At 43.0% G+C, this 19147-nt stretch overlaps 1 protein-coding gene across 1 annotated transcript in view; it reads left to right on the forward strand.

The window, feature by feature from the left end:
* REEP3 (receptor accessory protein 3) overlaps positions 1-19147 on the forward strand; it is a 53674-nt gene that overhangs the window by 18839 nt on the left and 15688 nt on the right. The window contains exons 2-4 of the mRNA XM_058188988.1: positions 4888-4960; positions 17247-17323; positions 17598-17718. Of these exons, the coding sequence (XP_058044971.1) occupies positions 4888-4960; positions 17247-17323; positions 17598-17718 (271 nt within the window). The remainder of the gene's footprint in view (positions 1-4887; positions 4961-17246; positions 17324-17597; positions 17719-19147) is intronic.

Raw genomic sequence — 19147 nt, forward strand, 5'->3', positions numbered from 1 at the left:
CTTTCATAGCCTTAGAGCACCTATTCAAGCCAGCTAGTAGTTTTTATCTTTTTCCTCGCAAAATACTAGGTGTGAAAAGATCTGAAATCTTAGTGCAAACTTTAATATTTTTTTAAAAGGCAGGTTTTGATGTACGAGCGTGTGAGGGATGCCTAGAGAATGCAGTGCTCCAACAGAATAGACAGATAGTTTGAAATTACAGTTGTCTGAATATGAAGTTCTTTTCCTTTTTTCCTTATTGTGTTTTAGCTTCCATGATTACTGTAATGTATTACTGTAAGTTTTGGCGGGAGTTTTAGGCGGGAAATATCTCGTTTCTGATTGGATGCAGCCTCAGGCTGAAGTGTATATAAGGAGAGGTTTTTCTCCAGAGCTTTGCTGGGTCACACTATATTAAAGAGCTGTTGTCACTAACCTGGTCTCCTGCCTCGTCAATACCCAAACTTAACATTGGCGACGAAGGTGGGATCTTGAGGCAGAGCACCAGAACAGAGCTGAACTCACTACGAGAATCAAACCCAGCAAGGTGACGGCGAATGCAGCGATGACCGGCTACACGCCACCCACTCCGTTTGACCCTGCCCAGGAGACATGGGGAATATATATGACCCGTTTCGAAAGTTTCCTGGAGGCAAACGAGCTACAGGGAGTCTCCGACAACCGCAAACGGGCTTACTTCATAAGCCACTGTGGGTCAGCAGTCATCGCCGTCGCAGAAGCTCTAGCGGAGCCAACACCGCTACACTCCGTATCGTGGCAGACCCTTCAGACCCTCCTGAAGAATCACTACGCACCAGCCCCGTCCAAATACGTTCGACGGTACGAGTTTGGGGAGCGAGGCAACAAGAAGGCGAGTCTATCAGCGACTACATGGCAGCCCTGAGACAAGCCTCCAAGCATTGCAGTACCGCGATCTGGACGAAGAGCTGCTGGAACAACTTATACGGGGGTCAGAGACATCCGTTTGAGGAGACGGTTACAGCCAAGAGCAACCTGACATTGGCAAACGCCTGGACGAAGCCAGAGCCCATGAGATGTCCAACCATGCAGCAGACACCTTACAAAGCGACTCACGCCGATGGCGGGCGCAAAGCGAGCACAGTCCACCACGAAGAAACCTATCGTGAGTCAACCAGCGAAGAGGAGGAAGAAGTCCACTACACCGGAAAATCGACAAGGGAAGACCCGGAGGAATGCGGAAGTTGCGGGGCGACATCAGCGCCAAAGATGTAAGTTCAGGACGCCATTTGCGGCGGTGTGAAAGGAAGGGCACCTGGCTCAAGTCTGCCGAGCACCCCAACCTTCCGCCGAAAATTCAAATCGCCAATCAGAGCGGCTCTGAGTCAGAGATGCAAACCCCACATTCCCGAATTTCAAACCAGCCAATCAGAGCGCGAGATCGGCGAGGCGACCCGCGATTGGCCAGGAAAGAAAGAGCGCGAAGTCAAACCGAATGACTGTTACCATAGACCACGCAGCTACCCGCATCGAAGAAAAGATCTTCACAAACCCGACAATTGAAGGCGTACCGTGCCGACTGGAAGTAGACACAGGATCAGCTATCACAATCATGTCCTGGGACACTTTTGTGAAAGCCTTGCCGCACATCGCAAAGCGCAAGCTACAGAAACAACGGCCCGGGTGCAGGATTACCAGGGCAACCGCATCCCTGTTCGAGGGACAACGACCGCCGAGGTCAAGTACGGGACATACGAAAAGACCCTGCCCATCACGTTAGTCGAGGGAACCTTGCCAAGCTTGCTGGGGCTAGACTGGTTCCGGGCGTTGGGAATGGGGGTGACTGGCGCCCACCGAGCGGATGCAACCTGCAAAACGCCCTACTGGAGGAATTCGCAGACGATTCGAGGACCGTTTAGGCAAGTACAAGGGACCCCTATCTCCTTCAATTTAGACCCCAAATAGCTCCCATTAGGTTAAAGGCAAGGAGGGTTCCTTTGCACTCAAACCTAAAATCGACAAAGAGTTAGATAAATTAGTCAGCCAGGGATACTAGTGCCAGTTGACTATGCCAAATGGGAGACGCCAATCGTCACCCTATAAAACCAGACGGGTCCATAAGAATTTGCGCTGATTACAAGGCTACCTTGAACAAAGCATTGCAAAAGAGCGCCTACCCAGTTCCAGTAGTGCAACACTTATTGCACTCACTAGGGCACGGACAAGTTTTCGCCAAATTAGACTTGGCACAAGCGTACCAACAGCTACCCGTAGATGCTAGCACAGCTGAGGCCCAGACCATTGTAACGCACCGGGTGCCTTTAAGTGCACCCGGTTACAGTTCGGGTGAGTGGCCCCGGGCTATTCCAAAATTTGATGGAGCGGCTCCTACAAGGGTTACCGGAGTCGCCCTATTTCGATGATGTGTTGGTATCAGGGAAGATTTAAGAGAACTGGGAAGCGATTAAGGAAAGTTTTGGCCATTTTAGGTCGGCAGGATTAAAAGTCAAAGCAAGCAAGTGTCAGATAGGGGTCGAATCTGTTGAATTTTGGGCTATAGAATAGACAAAAAGGATTCACCCCACTGAGAGCAAAGTCAAGGCGATAAAGAGAGCCCCAGCACCCAAAAACAAGACAGAACTCCAGGCTTTCCTGGGTCTGGTAAACTTTACGCCGTGTTTTTAAAAGACAAGGCAACCGTTGCTGAACCGCTGCATAAATTGCTTGGAAAAACACTGCTTGGTCGTGGGGAAGTCAGAGAATAGGGCATTTGAGGCAGTAAAAGTTTGCTATCAAGCGATAGCCTGTTAATACAATACAACAACAGACTGCCGTTAGTATTGGTTTGTGATGCGTCCCCTATGGAGTAGGAGCTGTACTTAGCCACAGACTCCCAAACGGCACTGAAGCCCCTATAGCGTTCTATTCACGAGCGATGTCCCCGGCTGAGAGGAATTACAGCCAGCTAGATAGGAGGCTCTCGCAATAGTGTCAGGGTGAAAAATTTCACGAATACGCTTTTGGGAGAGATTTGAAATTGTCACTGATCACAGACCGCTATTGGGGTTACTGGCTGGCGACCGCCCAACGCCAGTAGCACTCTCACCTAGACTGACCAGATGGACTATTTTTGACCGCATACTCCTACAAGCTGCAGCATCGGCCTGGAAAGGAGCTGGGGCATGCGGACGCATTGAGCAGATGCCCATTGCCAGGGAAATCGAGGACCCCACCCGGGCACACCGTTCTACTAATTGACTCTTTGGACTCGGGGCCAGTCACATCGCAGGAAGTGGCTCGGGCCTCCTACCGGGACGTTGTTTTAAGGACTGTAATCAGTTGGGTTCAAGGGATGGCCGCTGCTACCGGGCGACGCTTCAAGGAATTTGTAAAGAAAAAGGGAATTGTCTGTGCAAGGGGTGCCTGCTCTGGGGGATAGGGTGGTAGTTCCAGAGAAGCTGAGAAAAAGTCCTGGAACTCCTGCATGAGGGTCACCCAGGAATTGTGAGGATGAAGGGTTTGGCTAGGAGCTATGTCTGGTGGCCCCTAATGGACAGGGAAATCAGTGACAGGGTTGGCCGATGCCAAGTATGTCAGGAATCCAGACCACTACCACCTACGGCCCCAGTTTTGGAGTGGGAGAAACCCCAAGGCCCTTGGTCCCGCATACACATTGATTTTGCCGGCCCCTTCCACGGCCAAACATTTCTAATTGTGGTGGATGCATTCTCCAAATGGCTGGAGATCATCCTAATGAAATCCACAACCGCAGGAGCTGTCATCTCAGCACTAAAACACCTTTTCGCCACGCACGGGCTACCGGACACCCTCGTGTCCGATAACGGCCCACAGTTCACCGCAGCATTATTTGAAGGGTACCTGGCTGAAGAGGGCATCCGACATGCCCTCTCAGCGCCGTTCCACCCTGCGTCGAACGGCCTTGCTGAACGTTTTGTCCGGAGTGCGAAAGAAGCGCTATCACGAAGCGGCCCCGGCGATTGGCAGGCACAAATCGACGCATTCCTAACCGTCAACACAGGACCCCTGTGTGCCCACCGCCGCAGCCCAGCCGAGCTATTAATGGGGCGGAAGCTACGGTGCCCGCTAGACCGGCTACACCCGAACTACGTACAGGACGGGTTCAAAACAAAACCAGATAGAATCCGAGAGTTAAACATAGGAGACTCGGTGTGGGCACATAATTACAGCGACGGCCCTAACTGGAAGAGGGGGATAGTCATAGACAAACGGGCCCCAAATCTTATCTAGTGGAACTAGACGATGGCAGAATCTGGGCGCCACATAGATCAATTAAGAAACAGATTGAGCGATAAGGCAGAATTAGGCGAGAACAGCCCTGACTATGATTTAATTAACCCCGCAGCTGACTGGAGCCGAGAACAAACAGAAAGCGTAAGCAAAGAACCAAACAGAGACTTATCTGAGGCAGGCGAGGTCCAGCGACACCCTCCGGTCCCTCTAGAGGACAGCAGGTCCGAGCCGGCGAATAATCCAGGGCGGATGGCGGGAGGAGGAGCTCAGAGGAACGAAAAGTCCCTCCGGCAAGCTCGACTCAACTCCAGAAAGTGAACTGCGCAGGTCCGGGAGAGTCAGGAGACGCCCCACGTACCTGCAGGACTACGTAGAGAAGTAATATGCAAATATTGGCAAAGTGCCTTCTGGGAGGGAAGGAGTGTAATGTATTACTGTAAGTTTTGGCGGGAGTTTTAGGCGGGAAATATCTCGTTTCTGATTGGATGCAGCCTCAGGCTGAAGTGTATATAAGGAGAGGTTTTTCTCCAGAGCTTTGCTGGGTCACACTATATTAAAGAGCTGTTGTCACTAACCTGGTCTCCTGCCTCGTCAATACCCAAACTTAACAATTACTGTGTGCTTTTGTTTAATTAAAATATTTTTCTTTACATATAGGTTGGTCTTTGGAATGCTGTATCCTGCTTATTATTCCTACAAAGCTGTAAAAACAAAAAATGTCAAGGAATATGTGAGTACTTGATTTCAATATTTCTTTTCAGTATTAAACTTTATTCACGTTTTGAGAATGTATACTAACTTCAGCAGTAATACAGATTTTAATTTGTCAAGAGACATCAATCATGGTAAATTATGATACACTGAAATCATTTCATGTCGAAGTGAGGTGTTGATATTGCACTATTTAATTTTTAAATTTGATGATAAATTGAGAAGTAATGCAAAGAGCAGATGCTTTCCAAATGCAGTTCCTCTTTGCTACCTTCCTATTCTTTCTGAAGCATTTTTTCTCCTTGCCACCTTGACACTGATTAAATGATGAGGCTGAATTGGAAAGACTAGACGTGTTGGCAACCCTTGCGGGAGTGCCAAGAAAGAAAGAAAGAAAGCGTAGGCTGCACATAAAATTCTGCCTTAACGGGGAAGGTTACCATCTGCTTCTTCATGGACCTGTTTGTAGAGATAAGCTTCCAAAAAGCATCCAACATGCTTTTTCCAAAGTTTTGGAAAGTGGTTCCAACTCACAAACAAGCGTATACTGAAGAAATTTATGAAAAAATGTAGTAGGCATATGAAAAAGTTATGATAGAAATAACCTATGCATGAGAATGTGAATATTTTACAAAGGAAAATATGACCGTCACTTAGTATAAAATAGAATAGAGTGAGTTCATACATTTTACTGAGCCAGGGGGTTATTTAATCAAGTAATCAACTGAATCCTAACATTAGTTGAACATAATAAATTGACAACCATATCATTACTTTTTATCTTTTCCATGTTTTAATTAAAAGTGCTTAGCATGCTTCTGTTTATGTTGACTCTGATAATCAAATAATAAATTAGTTTTTCTTCGCTGGCTGCATTGAAAGTGTCTCTGGGTATTGTTTTAAACTGTTTCATAGAATCCAGGTACTTCAGAGCTAATGATATTTCTGATGCGTACGCTACTCTTTGACATATTAGTCCAGTAAGCTTGCTCCTGAATGTAGCTGTCTCACTCTAGCCACAAATCCTTCAAAGAGAAAGGAATTTTCTTTACTTTTCAGCTTTGTGGGTAATGAAGCTAGGTTTGCTCTCTGCATTTGGGAAAAGCAGCTGTAGCCATGCAGAAATGCTTTCTGCCACTACTTCCCCAAGAATAGAACCAACTCATCCCTTCTTCCCTGAAATTTGAGAGGAGATGGGCTCATTCATTCCACAATCACACATTACTCACAAGCATGTATGCTGGTGTTCTAGGTGTCTGGGTAACTGAGCTACACCCTAACATTTTTAAGAAAGTTCTGATGTCCAGAGGCAGCCTCACCCCATCCAGGCCCTTAGCCTACAAAAGGGTGGGTGTGGAGGAGAAAAAGAGGAAGACAACAAACAGGCTAGGAAGTGAGAAGTGATGCACAATTAATACAGGTAAGCAAAATCAGTCATCTGTCAGGACCACAAGGTGTGGTAAGCAGCCCTTGGACTGAAGTTCAATAGCAACCAGAAAAGGAGCAATTACACCGGCTGTCCAGTCCAGGGGTCTCCAACCTTGGCAACTTTAAGCCTGGTGGACTTCAACTCCCAGAATTCTGGGAGTTGAAGTCCACCAGGCTTAAGGTTGCCAAGGTTGGAGACCCCTGGTCCAGTCTCTTCTTAAAAGCATCCAGTGTAGGAGCATCCACGGCTTTTGAAAGCAAGCCAAGCTGTTTCCCACTGTTAATTGTTCTGACTGTTAGGAGATTGTGCTTAAAGTTTCTTTAAGCCTAACCTTCATCACAGGATTGCTCCGCCGCACATATGTGCACGCGCCTCCTGCCGCCCAGCTGGTCTTCGGGACTCCGCCACGCATGTGAGGGGGTGTAGTGCATGTGGAGCTGTGCGTGCATGCGCCGGGCCACACGCACATTACATTTGGGGGGTGCGGGTGCGCACTTGCGCATTTGCGCGCACGCGCTTTAGGCACTCAGTTCGGAAAAGGTTAGCCATCACTGCCCTATAATGTTTCAGACAAGGGGCTGTCTAGTTTCTTCTTAAAAGCCTCCAGGATGGAGCATTGATTCCACTGGTTGATTGTTAAGGAAATTTTGCGTCTCTCTTGATTAGTTTCCATCCTTTGCTTCTTGTCCTGGTGCTTTGGAGAATAGGTTGACCCCTCTTCTTTGTGGCAGCCCCTGAGATATTGGAACACTGCTATCATGTCACCCCTAGTCCTTCTTTTCACTAGATTAGGCATTCCCAATTCCTGCAACCATTCTTAGTTTTAGTCTCCAGCCCTCTAATCATCTTTGTTGCTCTTCTCTGCACTCGTTCTAGAAACAGTTTTTTATATTGTGGCGGAAACTGGATGTAGTATTTCAAGTATGCTCCAGTGGTGGGTTTCAAATTTTTTTACTACCAGTTCTGTGGGTGTGGCTTGGTGGGCGTGGCATGGTGGGCATGGCAGGGGAAGGATACTGTAGAATCTCCATTCCCGCCCCACTCCAGGGGAAGGTTACTGCCAAATCCCCATTTCCTCCCAATCAGTTGGGACTTGGGAGGCAAAGAATAGATGCGGGCGGGGCCAGTCAGTGGCGGTATTTACAGGTTCTCCGAACTACTCAAAATTTCTGCTACCGGTTCTCCAGAACTGGTCAGAATCTGCTGAAACCTACCTCTGGTGTGCTCTTACCAAGGCATTATAAAGCAGTAGTAACACTTCTTGTGATCTTGATTCTGTCCTTCTGTTTAGGCAGCCTAGTGCCACACATCAACTTCCAAACTCTTCAAGAAAAAGATATATTTACAATTCATTAATTCCTGGTCGAACATCAACCAATATGACATTTGTACAGATTAGACAGGAATCCAGGACATGAGGTAAACAAGCTCCTTTATGGTCTTATACTCCAGTCAGGACCAAGGTTGATGATAAGATAAAAGTTTGTATATCCAGTTGAGTAGATACAGCGTTCTTCGTTTTAGCTGTACAGTTTCTTTTTACTAAATTTTATGTAGTATCCATAATTATCTAGATGATTATAATCCCTTAAGCACTCTTTACATCGCTGCCGTTATCTGTAGTTCTCCAAAACTGTAGTTCTTTTGATGATGTTGTTTATATAGGTAGTCCTCTACTTCTGACCATAACTGAGCCCTCCATTAAGATTGTAAGTCATGATGGTCATTAAATTGGTCATCACATAACCACACCAGACTTTACGACCTTTTTTGCAATGGTTTTTAAGAGAATTCCACGGTTGTAAAGAACTAGACAATATTGTGAAAAACTTTTTAAATAGCAGGGTTGGTTTTTTTTTTCTAGACAGGTAGTCATACTTTCTGAAAAAGTATTGTAGTCACCCATGGTTTTATTTTCCAAGAATGCCTAAGGATATCCGGAGTATATCTGGAGTAATAAATGTCTATTCATTTATTAGATAATGATTTATTATGATCCTGCTTTTCCATGCATTTTGTACTTAAAAGGGTTTTAAAAATGAGTGGGCAAGGAACCTAGTAGGCATTATCTGGATGCATCCTTTGTTCTCTATTTATTGTATCAAAGCTTATCCTAAATTGGGGGGATGGGAATGAAGAATATTTGATGCATGCCATTCAAACTTTGGTTCCTTATATAAAACTTGGTGACCAAGTTCATATCTATTATACAGCATAAACTATTAATTTCCTTTCTTCCAATTTACCTACCTAATGTGATTTGTTTCTTTTGTATGTAAATTCTACTCTCTGCTTGAAAAATATATTGTTGTTATTATTAGTTGCGAAGTTGTGTCCGACCCCATGGACAATGTTCCTCCAGGCCTTCCTGTCCTCTACCATCCTCTGGAGTCCATTTAAGCTCAGGCCGACTGCTTCAGTGACTCCATCTAGTCATCTCATTCTCTGTCGTCTCCTTCTTCTTTTGCCCTCAATCGTTCCCAGCATTAGGCTCTTCTCTAGTGAGTCCTTACTTCTCATTAGGTGGCCAAAGTATTTGAGTTTCATCTTCAGGATCTGGCCTTCTAAAGAGCAGTCAGGTTGATTTCCTCTAGGACTGATGGTTTGATCGCCTTGCAGTCCAAGGGACTCAAGAAATATATAATCAGTTGAAATTGCATAGTATTTTAGTATGATTTGTCTCAAACAGATTTAAATTCTCATTTTGAGCTGGAAAGAAAGAACTGCATGACTGAACTTTGTTTTCCTTACTTGGCTTAACATCGCAAAATCTGCTATGCAGAGATAATGTATTTGGACTTCAGTATTCTGTTTATGTCATTAGTTGTATGTACATAGTGTTCTTTCAGACTGCTGACTTAGACAGCCAGCTTCTACCCATCTTTTTAGAACATGGCTTCTTAAAGATGATAATCATTCTACATAATTTCCCTAAATACGCATTATTGAATAAACATTATTTTCCATTATAGGAAAGAATTTTTAGTATTTGCTTGTTTTAGCAATAAGTAAATGGTTGTTATCTTTGAATATACTTTTTATTTCAATTAGCTCATTTAAGTGGTTTATATGTCCACTCATTTCACGAGAGGTGAGTGAACCATGAATATTTGGGCCACCGAGATTGGGAGTTGTTCCATCTGTAGTCTTCCCCTTCAAGAATTGTGTGCAATCTGGGAGTCTTCCTGGACACTCAGTTCCTGCTCAACGAGCAGGCTGTAGAACATTTGTTGTAGCAGGTGTGCCTTTTCCTAGTTCAGAAGACTCTTCAGATCTCTTGTGGCTTGACTACTGCATCATTGCCTGCTGTGCATATGTACAATGTGAGCTGATGCACCAGAGACAAATTCCTTGTGTGCAGAGGTGGGTTTCACCAGGTTCTGACCAGTTCTGGAGAACCAGTAGTGGAAATTTTGAGTAGTTCGGAGAACCGGTAGTAAAAATTCTGACTGGCCCCGCTCCCATCTATTCTCTGCCTCCCAAGTCCAGGCTGATTGGGAGGAAATGGGGATTTTGCAGTATCCTTTCCCTGGTGTGGGGTGGGAATGGAGATTTTACGGTATCCTGCCCCTGCCATGCCCACTAAGCCACACCCACCAAGACACACCCACAGAACTGGTAGTAAAAAAATTTGAAACCCACCACTGCTTGTGTGTCCAATTGTTCAATAAAGATATTCTATTCTATTCTCACTCTCACTCACACTCTCACTCTCTCACTCACTCTCACTCCCACTCCCACTCCCACTCCCATTCCCATTCCATTCCATTTTTCTATTCCATTCCATTCCTGCTTTTTTGGGGGTGGGGGGAGCTGAAGAAATACAATAAATTGTATTTGCTCAGAATCTAATGTTTCATTTCTTCATTGCTGCTTAATATGGACTTTTCTACCAATCTAGAAGTAGCTAAATATCAGAAAACTATATAACAACAATTGCATTTCTTAAGTCCCTTTTTAGAATTCTATGCATTGCAGATTTTGTTTTCAAAATGTACAGTATATTCATTTATATTATCACCCATCTCACCAATGCAACTCTGGGCAGCTAACCAGAATTAAAATACAAGATAAATTACAAAATATATTTTTTTAAAAAGTGGAATGTACTTTACCTAGGCTATAATAATTTTATTTCATTAAGATCATTTTAAGCTGTCTGTAATGGCCTTTCAGAAAATTATATGTATATGGCTTTCAGTTTTACAGCAGTTCTTTCCTATCCTTCCGCCAAAATTCATAGGAGAAAGAGATTAGAATTAAAGAAACAAATAATTTGTATTTTCCTAAATTACAAGATTCATTGACTCTTTCATTTGAAAACAAAACAAGCTTCACTTTTGGGAAAAAAATGCCCATAACCAAAAATATTATTTCTAACTACGCTCTAGAATTTTTAATTCAATAAATAGAGCTCCATGGAGGTCATACATGCAATTGCCAGAAACCACATAGTTCAACTTTAAAGCTGAACTGTCTTTTTTCTTTCTCTGTTTTTCCTTATACCTCCTTCCTTGGCATTGCTTATGCTCATTCTGTAAAGGTTCATATGAAGGTCAGTTTTTAAGATAAGACAATCCTTCAGAATAGTTGTGTAGCTGGCACAGACACCAATTTGGCTATTCACTGAGGCTGAAAATACAATACAACCCTCTGGGATTAATCTAACGTTTCATCACATGCTCGACATTCTGTTCAATCTTATTAGTTCAAGTCTGGGAAATTTTAAGAATAGGGTGAATGAATTTATTTCTAGAAAATATACAGATTTCTCCCAAAAATATTTGATATCATAAATTTGTTTATATGGCAAAAAATAAATAAATACTTTTCACAGAATAATTTTGGGTCTACAAATAACTTGTTTCTGTATCCTTACGATTTATATTGATTGTTTCCTAATATGATTTGATTGCTTATTTGTACCCTATGATTATCATTAAGTGTTTGTACCTTATGATTCTTGATGAATGCATCTTTTCTTCTTATGTACATATGCACCAAAGACAAATTCCTTGTGTGTCCAATCACACTTGACCAATAAAGAATTCTAATCTAATCTAGTCTAATCTAGTCTAATCTAATCTATCGGCTTTCAGTTTTCACATTGATAAATAAAACATAATAATGGCTTCAAATTAACCCTGTACAATTAAATATTAAGCTTTCAATAATTAATCTATTCAATAAGTAATATTGTACAGCGTTTAAAATTTAATGCACCTATGGAAGGATTTTAAATTCAGATTCCGTATCTGATATTTTTTCTGTTCGTTTTTTAATCTGGTATATTACATAATTAATAATTAAGAGTACTTCTGATTAGGAAAATGATGAATTGCTCTTACATATTTTGGAAGCAGGATCGTTGAGTTATTGATATACAGGCATTTTCTGTTTCAATTTTATAGTTTCAAATACCGGTAGCTTTCCCCCATTTTTAAAGAAAGAAAAATAATAGCAATATAGAAAATTTGTCAGAGTGCGAACTATTTCAGAGAAATCTCCCTCTACATCATGCTTTTGAAATGGTGATTTGACTATCTCTGGAAGTAAATCTGCTGAATCAGAAGCAATTTGGGGAGTTCTTGGCATGGCAATCCAGGTAAAGCAGGCCTAGGAAAAACACCCTCCGAACACCATAAACTACCTTTGGAGGATTTGCTTTTGTGAACCGGGGTGGAATGCTCCCGGTTCGGACCGGATTGCGCAATCCGATAGCTATCGTGGCCAGTGGTTCGGCGATCCGGGAGCAATGGCGGAGCAAAGCTCCACCCACCTGCCTGGGTATCATTACTTCCTGGTTTTAACCAGGAAGTAATGTGTTTTTTACCTTTTGCGCATGCTCAGAAGGTTTGCACGCGGCACGTGCACTTCCGAACCAGTAAGGAAGGTAAGTAGATTTCACCCCTGTTGTGAACCATTCCTAGAACACTATACTCTATGGTAGGTAAGATTCAATGTACTCCAGAGAATGTAGAATGAGTTTGTTCTTGAATCACGGAGAGGATTTTTTTGCATTTAATTAGTTCAATTAATTATGGTTATCTCTTTGAATAAGATCCTGGATTTCAACATGTGTTTATTGCAGAGAGGATGATTAGAAACAGATTGTATGGTTGAGAATTGATGTTCTTAAGCAGGCTGTTCTTTTCCCTCCCAGGCCTGTCCTGCTGTTTCTTTTCCCTTCTTGTTCTGAACGTCTCATCCATTTTATAGCAAAATAATTTATATAAAATAAGTGAAAGCCAGTTTCCCCAAGAAAACTGACACTTGATTTGTCCAATCAGAAATTCTAATAACTTCCTAGTAACTCTTGATAAAGGTATAGTGGTATAGTCAGTCCGTGTATTCTTTTTTTAATCTGTTGCATGCCTTTATGGGAATTTGGAAAGCATTCCATTAGGAAATAAAAGCTCAGTTCCATCTTTTGAAGCTTCTTAGCTTGGGATCACTTTATAAGATGGTTTGAGGGGCTGAGCACCAGGACCGATCCCATAGAGTGAAAGGCTGGAGGTTTCAATCTCCCAGAATAGTGTTTGTCAATCTTAGCTAGGTATTTTAAGGTGTGTGGACTTCAACTTCCAGAATGCCGCAATCCAGTCATACTTAACCACAAATGTTAAAATAGCCAAAGTTGGGAAATAGCATCCTGGAAGCTTTCCTGGTCTATAGAGCGCTCTGCCTCTTAGCGTACAGTTTGGTAATCCCTGCTACCATCATTTACCATCTAGGACAGGGGTCGGCAACCTTAAACACTCAAAGAGCCATTTGGACCCGTTTCCCACAGAAAAGAAAATACCAGGCGCCACAAAACCTTTTTGCCATCTAAAATAAAGATAACACTGCATATATCATTTTTTACCTTTATGCTACGTATAAAAAAAATATTTATCCATGGTTGGCCTACTGCGGGTCGAAAAGCTCAATAAACTTTCTGCTGGCGGATGTCGCACATTGGCGGTTGTGACACATATTTTGGGTGACAAGGAGCCGCAGCAGAGGGATGAAGGAGCCACATCGGCTCCAGAGCCATGGGTTGCTGACCCCTGGCCTAGGAAATGTCATTACCTGACATTCTTTCCGTTAACCCTACCACATGAATCTCCACAATCCGTGGCCTTGCAGTATTGGAAAATAAGGGAGAAAAAAGGGATATTAAAATGAAATAAATTCTACAGTTGCCCTATTGTACAGTGAAGTGTACACTAGGCAATTCTCTCCTTTGGATTGATCTCAACAAGCCGTAAAGGACATTGTTTTTTTAAAACAATCTTTTGTTACCTTAAACAGTCACATATAAGACCTTCAATGTTGGAACTGAATGTAAGTTTCTACAAGAATCATGAAAGTATCTTAAAGGACTCTCCCATTGAAACATAAGAAGAAGTAGGAAAATCAAGCATAAAACACAATGCAAAATAGTACGAATTGGAGTTCACACTCTACGTTAGTTAACTTCTATCCTATTTCTATAGAGCAGCGTTTCTCAACCATCAAAGGCCACCCATCTTACAGCTGCCAAGGTTGAGAAATGCTGCTCAAGAGAATAAATGAGCCCTGGAAGAGATGTTCTCCTGTTCAAGATACAGCCTGGGAAATGCGTCTCCAGGCGAGTTCCAGCTTAAATCTAAGGGTGGAGCAGAATCTTGGCTTTTGGTTTGCCTTCCTGCTTAAGACACCTTCTTGCTCTTTGTTTTCCTGGAACTTTTCCACAAGAACAAAAGTTCTTATTCTTGAATAGGACAACAATGAGGTGAATCTCTTTCTGCCTCCTTGAGTAGGAGGAAACTCTTCCCATTCCGGCTGCTGCGGCTGCTGCGGGTTTAGGACTTTCTCTCTCTCTCTCTCTCTCTCTCTCTCTCTCTCTCTCTCTCTGTCTCTGTCTCTGTCTCTTCCACCCCCTCCCCTTCCTTCTCCTAAAAAGTGCTGTTTGGAGGCTGTTTGGCTGTAGCACTTCCCCCACCTCTGCGATCCGATCACACTGTGGCTTCTGGCTGCCAGCATTGGCAACTAGGCGACTGGCTGGTGGCTAACTCTCCCAGGCGAAAAACCCTGGACAAACTGCCTTCTAGACCTGCCAGAAGTCAGGAAATGGGCTGTTTCTGGCCTTTGGAGGACCTCTGAAAGAGTGGGGAAGGCCTCCCCAGGCTCCTAGAAAGGCTCTGGAGCCTGGAGAGGGGGAAAAAAACGGGCCTACCAGGCCCACCGTGCCATCGCATGCCAAAAGTGGGGGTGGGGTTGGGGTGGATCAAGCACACATGCACGGGGAAAGGGGCGCATCAAATTATGGGTGTGGGTGCGTGCCCATGTGACCGCCACATGACACCCCCACCCCACCTGTGCTTTTAGCACGTGACAGCAAAAAGGTTAGCCATCACTGCCCTAGAGGATAATAATCAGTTAGTGACTAAATACCTAGCTGTTCTTCACTGGATCCTTGTATTGATGGTGGACCATTCTCCTAGCAGGGGGGATGCTGTGGAATCCAGCTCCCCAGATGTGTTCATTTTTAGCCTTTGTTATGCAAAGGTCATCCTTTTTGAAAGTTGATAATAATGAAGTAACAGCTGGAAGTCTGTAAGACGCCACCTAACAGCAGAACCTGAATTTCAAGTAGGCCTTGGATGCTGGCCAAATATCTAACCACTTTCAGCTTCCCCAGGTTGAGTAATGGCTTCTTTCAGATATGTCTTCATGGGTTACCATCAGCACTTCTATTACGCAAATATTCTAAAACCCTCTACTTGACAAAAGTTTCTCTTTCTGGCTCAAAGCAGATTGAAACTATTGACTATATCATAATTTCTACAAAGAAATGTGGAATTCCAACTGTTAAGGTGAATAGATACATAAAGGCCTTACTCTGAGTCCAACTCTGGTATTACTGGCACAGTGCTTAGGTCTGTGTTGCTACTGTTAAAATAGGTCATCAAATGTTTCAGTTGTCCTTGTTTTATGTTTATATATGAATTATTGATTATAATAATAAAGATAGTAATAATAAAGTATATGCTATATCCGTGATGGCAAACCTATGGCATACATGCTGGATGTGCACGCAGCGCTCTCTCTGTGGGCACACGAGCCATCACCCCAGTTCAGCTCTGCCGCCCATGCACACGGACTTCTCGCCGGCCAGCTGGTCTTTGGGTTTCTGCCACGCAGGCATGTTGGGTGGGGCGCATGCAGGGGGGCATGTGCATGCACAGGGTGGTGGGCGATGTGCAGGGTCGGTCGCATGCAGGGGTTGCCTGTGCATGCGCAGGGGGCGCATGCATGTGCAGGGCCCGTGCATGCATTGCATTTTGGGGGTTTGGGCATGCGCACGCACTTTGGGCACTCGCCATCACTGTGCTATATTATTCTCTCCCCCTCTCCCCCTCCCCCCCTCCGGTTAATCATATGAATGCCAAGAAATAATAGAAAAATCTGGCAAACTACAGGATATTGCTAACCTACTTTTATTTATAGACAGCACCATGCTAAGGAAATTCTAAATAGCAAACATGCACGATTGAAGTCTTAGAAAACTCTAAAGACAAAATGTTAAAATTTTAAACATACAAAATAAAAATCTTATGCAGTAATTCTAGTTTTATATTTACCTATCTTGTCAAAGATAAATAATATTCACTCTCTCAGTCCTGGACTTCCCAAGAGATCCCTGGAAGATTCAGTTTGTTCTGAGGCTGGTGGGGAATGAATCCCATTTTCTCTTCTTAGTGTCTCTGGGTGTTTTTTAAAGACAGCCTTCTTTTTTTCTCCAGGGGAAATGTGTGGGGTGGCTCAGTAGAAACTCTAAGCCAGGGGTCTCCAAGCAAAGCTGGCTGAGGAATTCTAGGAGTTGAAGTCCACAAGTCTTAAAGTTGCCAAGCTTGGAGACCCCTGCTCTAAGCCATATGCAGGGGTGGGATTCAAGTAATTTAACAACCGGTTCTCTGCCCTAATGATTTATCCCAACAACCAGTTTGCCAAACTGCTCAGAAAGTTAAGAACCGGTTCTCCCAAAATGGTGCGAACTGGCTGAATCCCACCACTGGCCATATGTTACTATGCTGCTCCCTGTACAGTGCATATAAAAAATGTAAACGCCTGTTTAAATACCAGGCTTTTGACATGTGAAAAACTCAGACCAAGAGAAATCACTTCAGATTCCCCCCCGCACCTTTAATATAACGGATAAGCTGTACAATTCAGTTGAGAAACAAACTGAAATCTTTCAGGGAGGAAAAAAAAACCAATAAAAACGTTGATAAAATATTTTGCAGGCCAAAACACTGTCCCTGACAAAGGGACATTGTTCTTCCCCTTGTCCCATCAATCTGCACCAAGAGCCTCTGCATTGGAGACAAATTCCTTGTGTGTCTAATCACACTTGGCCAAATAAAGTATTGTGTTCTGACTGTGAGAATGGTGAGGGAACGGGAAACCAAGTCCCATGGAAATTATTAACTGGATCAGGTATACGTAGCCTGAAGAACAGAAGACTGAGGAGAGAGATGAGCAAACTTCAGAGGTCCTACTGTGGGTTGTTGCATAGAGAAGGAAGTGATTTTTGTCCTTTCTTGTTTTTAGAGAGAACCAAATTTCTGAAATACTTTCAGCAGATCCAGCATTAAACAAGAGTTAGATCAGATAATTTCTGAGGTTTAAGAAACTCTTTACGATTCCATAATTCTGTCAACAGAATTGGATAGAAGGACTAGATAGAAAATTAAAGATCTTTTTTTTTCTGATGCTGTATGCTACTTGCAGTTTGCATTTTTGTAAAAGGAATAAAAACAAATAGCACCTACGTATTTTAAGTTGTTAAAATATAATTATTCATTTTTCTAATCTGTAGAAACTAAAAGGGTTTATTTTTCATTTTTAGGTGCGGTGGATGATGTATTGGATTGTGTTTGCTCTTTATACGTTTACTGAAACATTAACTGACCTCTTGATCTCTTGGTAAGATTTGTACATTTGCAAAGCATGATAATTTATTTATGTTTTCATGTATCACCATGTTCATTGTTGGTAGTTGATACTGTTTAAAAGCTCGTTAGCTAGATTCTAGGGAAGGTGGAATTACAAGAATACTATTTATATGTATATAAAGCATATCTGAAATATGTGAAAAATTACCTAAAAATACTTCCCCTGAAACTTAGGTTAATTAGAAGGAATGTGCCTATTTCTTTGTATCATATAACCACATTATGAATTCTAACATATTTTACAGGTTTCCACTATATTATGAACTCAAGATTGCTTTTGTTATTTGGTTGCTGTCTCCATATACAAGAGGGGCAAGTTTAATATACAGGAAGTTTCTTCATCCTCTCCTTTCTTCAAAAGAAAGGGTAAGCCTCCCTCCTGCTGTGGAGCAAATATTTATTTTGATATTTTAGAAAATAAATTGGCATTAAGTCATAGTAGGGATGAAAAATGACATTACTATCTTGTGCTTTGTGGCAAGATAGGATGTTCTAGATTGGCAATATCAGATTCAGTTAATATCTGCACTACATTCCCAAGTTATGTCTACTAGAGCAAATAAAATTACAATCACAAATCTCCTGGATCACCAAACTAACAAATTTTGTAAGAAGCTGCGGTCTTCCTGTCTCTTGCGTAACAGCAGAACAATTCAAAAAAAGAGCTGCCCAAAGAATTAAGGATATAGAAGCACAAAATGACATAGCTATCCTTAGTAAGGTGGGTAACTTGAAATGGATGAAGTTACCCATAGAAATAGAAACGTACTTTTCAAGTAGACAGCTTATTTGAAGTTACAACTGCCAAAACATCTTAGGGAGATTCAAACAGATATGGGAGATTCCTTTCTATACCCTACAATGAGCGTCTCTGCATTTGTGAAGCGGCAGAAGTAGAAGAGCTGGCTCACATCCTATTTGATTGTTGCCTGTATAAGGGGGTGAGAGACAGGTACCTTGGTCCATATACCAAACGAATGTTTGGGATCCCCATATCAAAACAACTTACTTTATGTGGGGCCAGAACCTGAAAATAACATTTTAACACAGCACAGTATTTAAACAAAATGGTTTGGTTGAGATTTGCATAGGTGGGACTGATTGGGGTAGATTGTAAGGGTGACACCGAAATATAATTTTATGTCATCTTATTCTATTTTACATATTTATGTATTAAATTATATTGTCTCTTATCCTATAACTATTGTGTTTTACCCTACTCTTATTTTAAATTGTTTGTATAGGATTTTATTGGTGATATGTGTTTGAACTTTGTGCTTTGATATGGCCTATAGCAGTGATGGCTAACCTTTTTGCCGTCGCGTGCCAAATGTGGGGGGAGCACAGAGGATTGCGCGTGCGAATGCACACACTCATAATTTAATGCCCCCCGCCCCCCTGGCACATACCCACGTGCTCCTCCAGCTTTTGGCACACAATGGCACAGTGGGCTTGGTAGGCCCATTTTTCGCCCTCTCCAGGCTCCAGAGGCTTTCTTGGAACCTCGGGAGGGCCATTTTCACCCTCCCCTGGCTCCTAGAAAGCCTCTAGAGCCTGGGGAGAGTGAAAAACAGGTCTTCCCCACCCCTCCCGGAGGCCCTCCGGAGGCTGGAAACAGCCTGTTTCCCGACTTCGGGTGGGCGCAGAAGGTGCGAAAATCAGCGTGCATACACGTTGGAGCTGAGCTAGGGCAACGCTCGCGTGCCCACCAATATGGCTCTGCGTGTGCCCTAGGTTCGCCATCACGGGCCTACAGGCTAATCAATAAAGCTATCTATAATATCTATACTACACA

This window comes from Ahaetulla prasina, chromosome 6, assembly GCF_028640845.1.
Source record: "Ahaetulla prasina isolate Xishuangbanna chromosome 6, ASM2864084v1, whole genome shotgun sequence".
Classification (NCBI taxonomy): domain Eukaryota; kingdom Metazoa; phylum Chordata; class Lepidosauria; order Squamata; family Colubridae; genus Ahaetulla; species Ahaetulla prasina.